Here is a 12,592-nt window from a genome sequence, read left to right on the forward strand (position 1 = left end):
GGACTGAGACGTTCTGGTGCTTACATCCTGCTGCAGGATGAGTGAGAGATGGTGGCAGAAATAGACAAGTAATAAACATACAAATGAAGATTGTCAATATCACAAGGCTGTCAATTTCATCCAAATTTATTAATCATCCCAATAATCATATCAAAGGTATTCTTTTTGAAGTAAACCAGCTGATTTTAAGTTCGTATGGAAAAATGAAGAGACAAGAATAGCAAGAAAATTTTTGAAGGAGAATAATAACGAGAGGGATTATCCTGATGTATTTTGAAACAATTTTATAGCTACAATAGTCGACATAGGTAGTGTTAGGTAATGGGTAGAGGCAAATCAATTTGAGCGACTAGAAAGTTGAGATCGAGGCCCATAGGCAACAGGAATTTGGTGTTTGATAGGGGAGTTATTTTAAACCAGGGTGTGAAAAGATGGACTATTCAATAAATTGAATAACTGGGTAGCTTTTTGGAAAAAAAATTGTTGGTACATTCCTCATAGTAAGAGGGGAAAATATTACTTTCTGCCTAAATAAAAGTTAGTCTCAAAATGTTGGTAAGCAGGGAGGCCTTGTATAGGGCAGCCTGTAATGCTGCCTTGAAAGGTAGCAGTGAAAAATATAACAACAAAAAGCTTAAAATCCTTACTACTGGCCCTGGTTTGTGTTTTCACTTTGGTGATGCATTTTATTTTTTATTTGTTAGAAAATATTTCAGCTATTCAAAGGTATAAGAATATTATTATGAGCATCCATGAACCTAGCATTCCAAATTTAGAAAAAATAAACATTCCACATGTTTGTGAAGCCCACATATACTATCTCTGATTTATGTGTCTTCTTCCCTAGGACCTGGTTAACTAAATGAGCCACCTAGCGCTGCTTAATCCTTTTAACATTTCGTATTTGCGATTTCCCCATGGTGCTTTATAAGCATTAGTACTTACATTTTCACTTTTATCTGTATGGATATTTATTCATTTAATTTTCATATTTCTGATGGCCATGGGCACTTAAGGTGTTTATTTTTATTTTTCTCTTCCATCAGCAGATACTTTCAGGTCCACTTGCAGAACACACCCAGGATCTCACCTGGTCCAAGCCATCATCTTCTTGCTAAATCATTGCAATAAACTCCTCACTGCTCATTGCTGCTGCTTCAGTCTATTCTCAGGACAATGACCAGAGGGATTTTTGCGAAGTATAAGTCAGAATCTTTTGCAGATTTTCCCTATAAAGGTCAAAGTAGTAAGATTTTAGAAATCCCTTCATGACCTGTCTCCCTGCCAGTTACTTCTCTGGCCTCATTTTCTCCTCCTTCCTCAACCTCAGCCAAACTGGCTTCCTTGCTTCTCCTCAGCCATACCAGGCATCCCCCTGCCTCAGGGAAGCACTTGCTGCTGCTTCTGCCAGAAACAGTCTTCTCCCCGGTGACTACCTCTCTCATCCATTTCAAGATTTTTACTTAAATGTCATTCTCTCAGCGAGGTCTTCCTCAGTCATACTATTTATACTCCAATCCACCCCTGAAAACGATTTCCCTCTCTGCTTTATTTTTCCCCCACCACTTATCACTTCCAACACATAATTTGCTGTATTGTCAGTTTTCCTCCACTAAAGGATTCAAGAAAGAAAGTACGTCTGCCCTTTTTGTCAACTGTCATCGCCTAGAAATCTAGAACTTTTCTTGCCGCCTCCCACGTGCTCAATAAATATTTCATGTAGGAATTAATAAGTGAGACTTGGACATACCCATTAGTAGTAGATGGAGTTGCTCATTTCCAACATTTCTCAAGTAATTAACATGAAGTGAAAGCAAAAAGAATTATATATTTACAATTAGCTGAATTTAGAGATTCATTAAAGATGTTTGGTAAAAAGGTGCCAGTATAAAATAGCATGGAACCAGCAAGTGATTTAAGGAAAGTCATCAGAGCTGTCCTTGTCTGACCCTGTCCTTCTCTGTTTCCTTCCAAGTTACCATATTGTGTTTCCATTTCAGCTGCTGGAATTAGATTTGTGATTCTCTTGAATAGCATTTAGTGCCCTTATGTGACAATTATTTGACCCCATGAGGCCTTTTGGATGACAAACAAACCCTGATGAATTACTGGCACCTTCTCTTACATTTTCAGCCCTTTAAACGAATTCTGTCTTTGCCAAGTACTATCTTGCCAAGTAGCAATATGTTACCTACCAAAAATAGTTTTATTTCTGTTGGCCAAAGGAAGAGTTTTCTCCACCAAGAACAATCATTCTTAGGAAGTAGTAGTTAGGTGTAGCCATATATAGTCAATAGTCAAATGTGTTTTGTTTTATTTTCCTAGTTTCAAAAATATGTTAACGTTACAGAAGAAAGGGTGAAGATTTTAAGAGCAATATTGTTCATATTGTGACTAGGAATGTTGAAAGTGGCTCCCGAATCAGCAATGAGGAAGATATAACAGCAAAATAATAATGGATGCTAACATTTACTGAAGATTACTGTGTTCCCAACATCTGCTAAATGATTTACTTGATTTACTGCATTTTCTCCAACCCAGTGAGACTGATAATGTTTTTTACAGAAGTAAAGTATCACAGAGAAGTTAAATAACTCACCCAAGATTGCAGAGTTAGGGTTCACATCAGGCAGTCAGACTCCAAGGCTCAGACTCTTAACCCTTAAACATCCTTAAGAAGGAATGAAGTGCAAGTGAAACATACCTGGAAAATATATGGTTTTTTAAAAATTTATTGACACTTTGAAAATGTTTATAAATGTTTTATGTTTTCAGACAAAACTCAGAGTTTAAAATATGATAAATATGACTTGTCTGCTTTAATCCATCCAGAAGCTACAGAGGTTATGATGAAATATTTTGATTTTTATAAATTCATCTCTTTTCTTCTAGAAGGTTCATTTGTTGTACTTACAGAGTTCATAAACGTTATTCACCAAAAGTAAATGGAATTTATTGTACAAAATGGGAAAAATCATTATTGTATATTCACAATAAATTTTGTCATAAGTTGAGTTTTTAATAAATTTCCAAACTCACTGAGCAGAATATTCTAGAATAAAAAGGAAACTGCACTTTCTGTGATAAACTTATATCCTTTTAAAAAATACTTCTGGTAATCTCTTTTGGAGATCTTTACTTTTATCACAAAGAAGTATCTTTTCTTAACTGATACACAATTGGAAGAAATCCATTGCTATGATATGGATAGAAATTAAGAGTATGTTTTCTATAAAATCAAACTGATAATTTGAGAGGTATGTATTCATAATTTTAAATACAAAGCAAAGTCAGTTACATACAGGAGCCAAGCAGGTATCATAAAGGGGATGAAGTGGGCTGTATTACTGAGACTATAAGACAAGTATTATATATAGGTCATGCATGACATGATATACATAAACAAAGACTAAAAATCAGATGCTATAGCTCACTGCTTCATGATCACAGTAAATGCTTTTATTAACTGGATTGTGAAAACCTTCTACTTTTTAAAAATTTGCCATCTCTCAAGCTTCTATGTTGTGTTAGTTTCGAAATTTTTATAGCAACTCTTTGTAAATTGTGTCATCATTTTGAGCACCACACAGATAACTTCTTTGAACTGTGCTTGTCCATTCTTACAGTTGGAAAACTCCAGATTATGTATGACAAGGACTGTTTTTTGAACCACATTCACTGTTTGTCTCTCTCTGTGTGTATGTGTGTATGCTTTTGTTGCAGAGAAGGCCAGCAATCGCCAGAACAATGGCAGAAGATGTACGGCAGATGCTCTGGGAATGAAGTGTACCACATCGTTTTGGAAGAAAGTACATTTTTTGCTGAATATGAAGGAAAGAGCTTCACCTATGCTTCTTTCCATGCACACAAAAAGTATGTTTCTGCTTCCAGAGTGGAATTAAAATATTAATCAGTCATACCTTTAAACACAGTTTTCCATAATATAACCCATATTGGTGCTCATAAGTTGCAATTATTCTTGAATTTTTGACATAATTATTGAGACATTTGAATTCTGGCCTTTGGTATGGTCTCTACGAGTTAAGATTCTTGGGTGTATCATATAACTTAGTAAGAACATTGACTTTAGTATCTTTTAATTTATCTTTAAAAATATTTTAATCCTGTAAAAATTCACATGAAAATGAATCTCCTTTATAAATCTAAATTTTAAAGTGGCGATGAAAAATTTAAACAAAGTAAAAATGACATTTATAAAAGCTAGACATTTTTTTAAAACTTGCTTTGTCCAGAAAAATAAGTTAAAAAATAAATGATAGTACCTTCCAATTCAAACATAGAACATTATTATTTTTGTTCTTTTTGAGAGAAATTCTTTACTTAAGAAATAAAAAGTATGTCTAACATGAAAATAATATATTATTAGTATTATAAAATATTAATATAACATTTTTAAGATTTGTAATAATCTAGTATATTCCAGTAATCTAATATCTAAAGTATTCTACTTTAATTCCCAACATGATTCTGTTTATATACTTTTTTATATTTAAAAAATATTTTTAAGTTTGATTTATTTGTAACACTGTAAGACATATTGAGATAAAAATATTCAGAAGGTTTTGTGTTTGGAACATAACCTGAAAAAGTATATAAGAAATTTTAAGTAACACCTGTTACATTTAGTGGTTATTATTTCTCCTAATTAAGTTGTGTACCTATTCAATGCTATTTAATTTTTTTTTCTAAATTTTTTTCTAAAATTCATGACAGAACAAAAATAAATTTAGGGACCCTAATTCTTTCTCTTGTGACCTTGAGTAAGTTTCTTCCTCTCCCCTAAGCCAATGGCTGTCAAACTTTTTTGACCAAAGTAAGAAATACTGTTTTATCTTTTTTGACCAAATTAAGGTATACATTTTATGGTAAGACCCAGTACACACACACAAAATTTACAATAAAACTCTTACCCTTACTAAATGATATGTACTCTGATATTTCTATTATCTTTTATTCCATTCTTTTTTATTAAAAAACATATATAGTCTTAATTAACTAAATTGATTTCACAACACACTAAGGACATAGTTGTTTTTTTTTTTTCCTTTAAAAACAAGAGCCTTGAACTTTTAGGATCTTTTCAAGCTTTCAAATGTTCTTATTTGAGGTTTTAATTTTTCTCTGACTTATAAAGTTTAATTATTTTCTTACATATGTGAACTTTAAAAAAAAACAACTAATTGCTGAATTTAACCCTTAAACTCTTTTATTTTCTTTTTTAAATTAAGGTTTGGTGTCTGCTTGATTGGTATTAGGAGGGAGGATAATAAAAACATTTTGCTGAATCCAGGTCCTCGATATATTATGAGTGCTACAGATATATGTTTCTATATTAATATTACCAAAGAAGAGAATTCAGCATTTAAAAACCACGACCATCAGAAAAAAAGCAATGTATCAAGGTCATTTTATCATGGACCATCTAGATTACCTGTACATAGCATAATTGCCAGCATGGGTAAGTATAAATACATTTGGAAACATCATTAGTCTCTTTCTTTGAAAAGAATAATAAATATACTTTAATTTTTCTTAAAATTCCAAAGCCAAATTTAAAACATACTTGTGTGTATTACAAACTTGGTATAGCTAAGTATTACAGAACAAAATTTCTAATCTGTTAAATTGGTAAGAAATTAAGCTAATTCAAAACTTCTAACGATGATTTCATATATCTGATTAGTATATAAGCACCTGACACTTCTATATTTGTCAGTTCTCTATTCAGTTATCAGTAGTGGTTCTTTCAAATACTCTCCATTTTTCTCAAAACTCTCCTATCCATCTAATTCTCATCGTAGAACTTGGCTTCTGTGACACAGAAATTAAAAAAAAAAAATTCAGACAAATAAGAATTTCCTTTAAATTTTGCCACCAAACCACCTACACACCTATAAGCATTTAGTTTCTATCACAAGGAAAATGAGTTTCTTCTTTTAACTTCTAATATTTTAGTATAAATGCATTCACTTATGCCATGGACCCTTCTCCATTTCCCCCTTAGGGACTTCAGTCTTTTATTCAAACTCATTACCTAATTTTTTTTTTTTTTTCAAAATCCCTGGTTCATTCTCTCCTCCCTCCCTCTGTCTCTCTCTCTGACTTCACCTCTCTACACACACACACACACACACACACACTTCTGGACCTCATGTTACGACATCATTTTCACATGTAAATTCCTCTAAAGAGCTGTCTGCGGTTGACAGCTTGAAATCTTATCGTTCCCTCACGTCTCTACCAGTTTAGTCTGAAATCTGCAATCATTATATTACTGAAACTCCTCTGGCAAGGCCACCACTCTCCTCTTTGTCACTAAGTCCAGTGGACATCTTCGCAGCGTGTGACAGTTCTTAAAATGCTCTAGTGCTTTTCCTCTGCATCCTGTACATTCATTTTCCCTAAATAGTCACATCTGATCTCAGAGATTCAACTGTCCTCCATAAATTGATGCTTCCCTTACCTAAATCATTACCTTAAACCTCTCTTCACAACAATATATTCAACTGTCCGTGGGTTATTTCTATCTGAGTGCCTACAGGAAAAACCGACGCGGCATATTCAAATTGAACTAATCTTTCCCCCCTCATTCAAAACCATTTCCACCTCCTTTTTTTTTTTGCTAAAAACAAATGGGACATCATCATCCTCTGATTGGTAATGCCACAAGTCTGACTTTTACGATTCCTCTCCTCTTATACTTCATAATTCACTGAATTCTACTAAATCTGATCATTAAGTAGCCCCTAATGTCATTCATTTCTGTGTCCATTCTCAGTGCTATCAGTGTGGTCAGTCTGAACCTCTCTCATCCTTTCTCTCCACTGCAGCATCATGCCCCCAATCTTTTCTGCACGCCTCCGGCCTTGCTGCCCTACACTGTCCTCCACCTTGCAACTAGAGTAATAATGTTTACATAATGTTATAGTCATTCTCCTGCATTAATCTTTTTAATTGCTTCCTATGAGCCATTGGGAAAAAAGTCTAAATTTTATAACATGGCTTATAATTGGATGATCAAAACCTCTTTTTTACATGAGGTAATCCCAGTTTTCCCAGGACAGTACCGGTTTATATACATTTTCCTGGTGTCGTTATTAACAGAACTCTACTTTGACTCTCAGGAATATCTTAATTTAGAAGATAAATTACACTGTCACTTTACTTAAAGTTTTTTTTTTTAATGATTCTTTCTTATATTTTTAGTCCCACATTTTACCATCCCTTCAATTGCTTTCTTAAGTCCCAATCATACTAAATTTCTTTCAGTCTTCACTAATGGTTTTTCATCATCTCTTCAATTGCTCTCCTAAGCCCCCATCATATTAATTCATTTCAATCTTCCCTAATGGTTTTTCACCAGTGGACCTTAATGCTTTGTTTCTTCGGACGGCATTTACTCCTCAGCCCCCAACTTTGCCTATGTAACTACTTCTAATCCTTTGCATCTCAGTCCCAATATCACCCCCTCTGAGGCATATTTCCTGGCCCTGCTTGGACTTTGTTAAGTAAATCTGATTGTCATTGATATAACATGATTATTTCTCTTCCATAGCAGTTCTATTCATTTCTTTCACGTATTCAAGAATTACTTATTGAGTACCTAGTGTGTGCCAGGAACTCTTATAAGTATTTGTGATTAGAGAACAAGCAGACAGAGATCCCTAGCTCCCAGAGCTAACATTCTATCATGGGGAAGACTTGCAATAAATAACATATATAAAAAAACAAAAAGTAAATTATTTAGTATGTTAGAAGGTGATGAGTAATAAGATAAAAGAGAGAAGAAAACAGAGCTAGTAAAAGTGCGTATGAATTTTGGGAGAACTGGATTTTTGAGTGGATTGTAGGCCTCATGGAAAAGGTGACATTTGAGAAAATACTTGAAGAAAATGAGGGAATTATCCCTGTGATTGCCTGAAAGAAGAACATTCCTTCAGGGATAATAGCCAGTACAAAGGCCCTAAAGTGGGAGTAGGAGCCTGACCGATGTGCTCCAGGAACAGTAAGGAGGCCCTCGTATACAATGGAATATTACTCAGCCATAAAATGGAACAAAATTGGGTCATATGTAGAGATGTGGATGGACCTAGAGAGTGTCATACAGAGTGAAGTAAGTCAGAAAGAGAAAAACAGATGTCGTATATTATCGCATACATGTGGAATCTAGAAAAATGATGCAGATGATCTTATTTGCAAAGCAGAAACAGAGACACAGACGTAGAGAACAAACATATGGATACCAAGGGGGAAGGGGGGTGGGTGGGAAGAATTGGGAGATTGGGATTGACATATATACACTATTGATACTATGTATAAAACAGATAACTAATGAGAACCTACTGTATAGCACAGGGAACTCTATTCAGTGCTCCGTGGTGACCTAAGTGGGAAGGAAGTCTAAAAACTAGGAGATATATGTATACGTACAACTGATTCACTTTGCTGTACAGCAGAAACTAACACACATTGTAAAGCAACTATACACCAATAAAAATTAATTTGAAAACATAGAAGAGGCCTTCGTGACTCAAACATGATGATTTGATGGTAAGAGTACAGGAGATGAGAGGGAAAAGGTAAAAAGAGGTCAGATCATGTTGGGCTTTTTAAGTCAATGTAAGAGTTGTAGCTTCTACTCTGAGTGAAGTGGGAGTCACGATAAAGTTCTAAGCAGAGGAACAGCGTGATCTCACCTGTGCTGAACTCCGTTTTAACACAATCACTTTGGCTGCTGTTGAGAATAAATGCTTTAGGTCAAGGATCCAGTGTATTTTCAAGCGGCATTGGTAAAAAAGAAAAAAAAAATTCTGTGTATACTGTGAAGGTAGAGGAGCCAGGATTTGCTGCTGAATGGGAAGTGAACTGTAAGAAAAAGAGAAGTGTAAAGAACTCAAGGTTTTTCATATAAGCAGCAGGAAAAAGGGAATGGCCATCAATGAGGGTGGGGGAGTAAAGGTTTAGTGGGAGCCAGGGGAGATACAGAGTTCAGTTTGGGACACAGTGAATTTCAAATATCTGTTAGACATTGAGAGGAAGATGTCAAACAAGAGATTAGGGGCTTCCCTGGTGGCGCCGTGGTTGAGAGTCCGCCTGCCAGTGCAGGGGACGCAGGTTCGTGCCCCGGTCCGGGAGGATCCCATTTGCCGCGGAGCGGCTGGGCCCGTGAGCCATGGCCGCTGAGCCTGCGCATCCGGAGCCTGTGCTCCGCAACGGGAGAGGCCACAACAGTGACAGGCCCACGTACCCAAAAAAAAAAAAAAAAAAAAAAAAAAGAGGTAAGAGTCTAGAGTTCAGGAGAGAGGTGTATGCTGAAAAAGTAAATTTTGGATTCCTGAGCTTATGTATTATATTTAAAGCCATGAGACTGAACAAGATCATTGAGAAAATGATTGTGGGCAGAAAAGGGATAAAGACAAAGGACCAAATCCTGCAGCACGTCAATATTAATATCAGGATGATGGGAAGAAACCAGCAAAGGAGACGAAGAAGGAGCTACTACAAGGTAGCAGGGAAACCAGATGAGTGTCCTGTCCTGGGTCCCAAATGAATCAAGTGTATGCAGAGGGTGGAGTCACCAGCCATGTCTGATGCTGCTAGTAGGTCAAATAACATGAGAACTGAGAACTGGCCATTGAATTTAGCAAAACAGTGTTCTTTGCCTCGATAACAGCCCTTTCAATGACGTGGTAGTGGAGAATGCCAGGTCAGAGGGGTTTATGACAGAATGGCAGAAGACAATGTAGAGAAACTAGGTCTAGATGACTCTGAAAAAGTTGTGCTGAAAAAGAGTGCAAAGAAAAGACTTGGTGGCAATGGTAGATGTGCAAGAAAGTGAGAAGGGCAAGTTAATCAGGAGTATAGGTAAGAGAATGAGTACAGTGATGGACCATGGAACTTAACTTAGGTAAGGAAGTGAAAAGACATCTGTTGGTTGAAGGAGACTGAAAATCTAGTGAATTGAATAGATTATAGTTCCAGTGGGAATCAAAAAGGAGGGAGCTGGCAAGAGAAGAGGTGACAATAAGTATCAAAGAATGAGATGCCAGAAATAGAGCTTATGTGTAATCAATAGTAATTATAAAATCTAGGGTATGACCGTGAAAGTGAATGGCTAAGGAATGATGGGAGAAAAGGCCATTAGTGGAGTATAATCTATAAAAAAAACATGAAATCACTATGTGTACACCTGAAACTAATATAAAACTAATATAATGTTGTTAGCAGTACTTCAATTACAAAAAAAACAACACTATGTGGGATGACAGACACAGGACTGAACAAAGAAAATAGTGAAAGATACTGGGTACAGAGCTGGTGTATTATAGGGGATGAAAGGAAAATGGTCTGAAAGAGGCAGTGAGAACATTGAGGGTATCTCCCCACTTCTAAAACACAGACATCTCTTTAGGTGTTGCAGCCTTCAGAACTGCAGGGAAAGATATCGGAGAAGAGCCAGGTTTTGTTAGGGGAAGGAAGGATTCAAAGAAGAGCTTGTTTCTGTAACTGTGACTGCTTTCTAAAATTGTGTCTTCCCTCTGCTAAATTCTGACTTTCTCTTGGTCATATCCCCCAAGCCCAGCTTAGTGCCAGATATCAGTGTTGGCAGAATTGTCAGGGAGAGACCACATTTCCTGTGTTGGTCAGGAAGATGGTGAAGAGGTAACTGGAGGTGATGTGGAGACATATTTGGGAGGGGGTGGAATTCAGAGAACATGGTTCCTTAGGAAGCAGGTGGGGACTTATCCCCACCGCAAGAGTAGGGCTTAGTTTTACATAAATGGAGGTATGTCTGTTTCATTCCAAACGTAAATGAGGGGGAAAAAAAATGTCTGGTGAAACTCTCATGTTCATTTGCTTGAAGAAGTTGAAGGATTTCTTCTGCCGTAACTTCTCTTTTCTCTCTGAATTAGACGACGTGGTCATCTGCAGGGGATAAACGTCATAAATACGGATTTGGATTAATAGTATTAAGATGCAAATCATATCATATGGCTTTATTTCGATAAATCAACCTTATAAAATTTCATGTTTGATCAGATCCAGTCACCTGATTAGTGGAAAAGTCAATCTCAGTTTTTCTAAGATCCCCATCTCACCTCTAAGATAGATTGAATTATAAATTAATCCTTATTTATGGTGCTAAAACAGTGGCCAAGTGTACAGCTTCTGATGCCAACCGCCTTTGTCTCTGCTCAGATACTGGAATTGCTGACTGCTGGTCATCACGTCCTTTCCTCGGGCACAGCAGCTCTAGACATATTCTTACAGGCCCCTCGCAGGAGTCTTCCCTGTTGACTGTAGACACACCAGCCCACCCCTCCCTCTAATCTGAGTGTTGTGTATAGTATATGAAGAGGTACTAGCCTCTAAAACCTGACCTCCCACATTTCAATGTTGAGGAATACCCAGATATTCTCCCCAGTCTCTTGTTTCTATCAACTTTCACACTCAGAAACATTGAGATGCCAAAACCCATGAGTTTTTTCCCCCCCTTTACAAACTCAGGCTGTTACAGTGAAGAAGGTGGCAAGGTCAGACAGAAGTCTGAAGGAAGTGGAGAGTGTTTTAATAGTTGCTTCGAAGAATGAGACGAAATGAGGACTAAGGGCTTTCAGAAGGATGACCGGCTATCCATAAAAGCATACATGAAGTGAGTTATCATAAAATATGGAGGCAGTCATCCGTTAGATTGGATTATTTCTACCAGAAGGGGAGAGACATCCACTTTCCATATACTGATGTTTAGACTAGTTTTTAAATGTTAATTTAAAATCTCAAAGGAAGTCGTTTCTTCCGCTTACTATTCCTTGAGTATCCCAAGAATTCAAAAGCCTTAAGCTATTTGGATTCGCTCTTCTTATTGCCCCAAGGTATTTCCGTGGCTCCTGTGCTCATGATTTTCTTTTAGGTCAAAAAAATCAAATGTCGTGATTTCAGAGTAGCCCTTGTCATCGCCTAGTGAAAAGCTCATCCCTCCTCCCGCTTCCCATCCCCACTATTCCATATCACATAATTCTGTTTTATTTTCTGCATGGTATTTGGCGTTATCAGGAATTACTTTTTTCACTTCTCTGTCCACTTGATTATCTTAAAGATAAATCCGTATGTGTAGAAACCTTGTCTGCCTTGTTCCTTGCATATCTCAAGTGCCTAGACTAGTGCTTGCCACACAGAGTACTTAATAAATATTTGCTGAATAAACATAAACATTAATGGTTCTAATGTAAAAAAGCGGTTATAAATCAGTAAGAGAAAGATAAAAAAATGGGGGAAAAAGATATAATGAGAAACCCACAAAATGCAAATGGCCTAAATTTTTTTCATTAATTTTAAATAAATATAAATGGAAACAAGGTATTTTTTTAACTGAAATTTCTAAGTATTTCAGGATTTCACAAATCTTATGTTTCATACTATAGAGCTGGTTGCAGCAAATACACTTTTGCACAAATACAGAAATTTTTTTATCCATGTGGGCAAAAATACCCATATTAAAAAGAAATAAATAACCTTTGAGATTAAAGGATAAACAGTATATCATATATTTCCTGGTTATTCTGGCTGTATT

At 36.1% G+C, this 12,592-nt stretch overlaps 1 protein-coding gene across 4 annotated transcripts in view; it reads left to right on the forward strand.

Moving 5' to 3' along the window:
• Positions 1 to 12,592, forward strand: part of KCNT2 (potassium sodium-activated channel subfamily T member 2) — a 372,171-nt gene that overhangs the window by 259,074 nt on the left and 100,505 nt on the right. For all 4 annotated transcript variants that reach the window (XM_073800193.1, XM_073800198.1, XM_073800201.1 and 1 more), the window contains 2 exons: positions 3,724 to 3,873; positions 5,250 to 5,479. In XM_073800193.1, the coding sequence (XP_073656294.1) occupies positions 3,724 to 3,873; positions 5,250 to 5,479 (380 nt within the window). The remainder of the gene's footprint in view (positions 1 to 3,723; positions 3,874 to 5,249; positions 5,480 to 12,592) is intronic.

The sequence above is a fragment of the Tursiops truncatus genome, chromosome 1 (genome assembly GCF_011762595.2).
Source record: "Tursiops truncatus isolate mTurTru1 chromosome 1, mTurTru1.mat.Y, whole genome shotgun sequence".
In the NCBI taxonomy this organism is placed as follows: Eukaryota; Metazoa; Chordata; class Mammalia; order Artiodactyla; family Delphinidae; genus Tursiops; species Tursiops truncatus.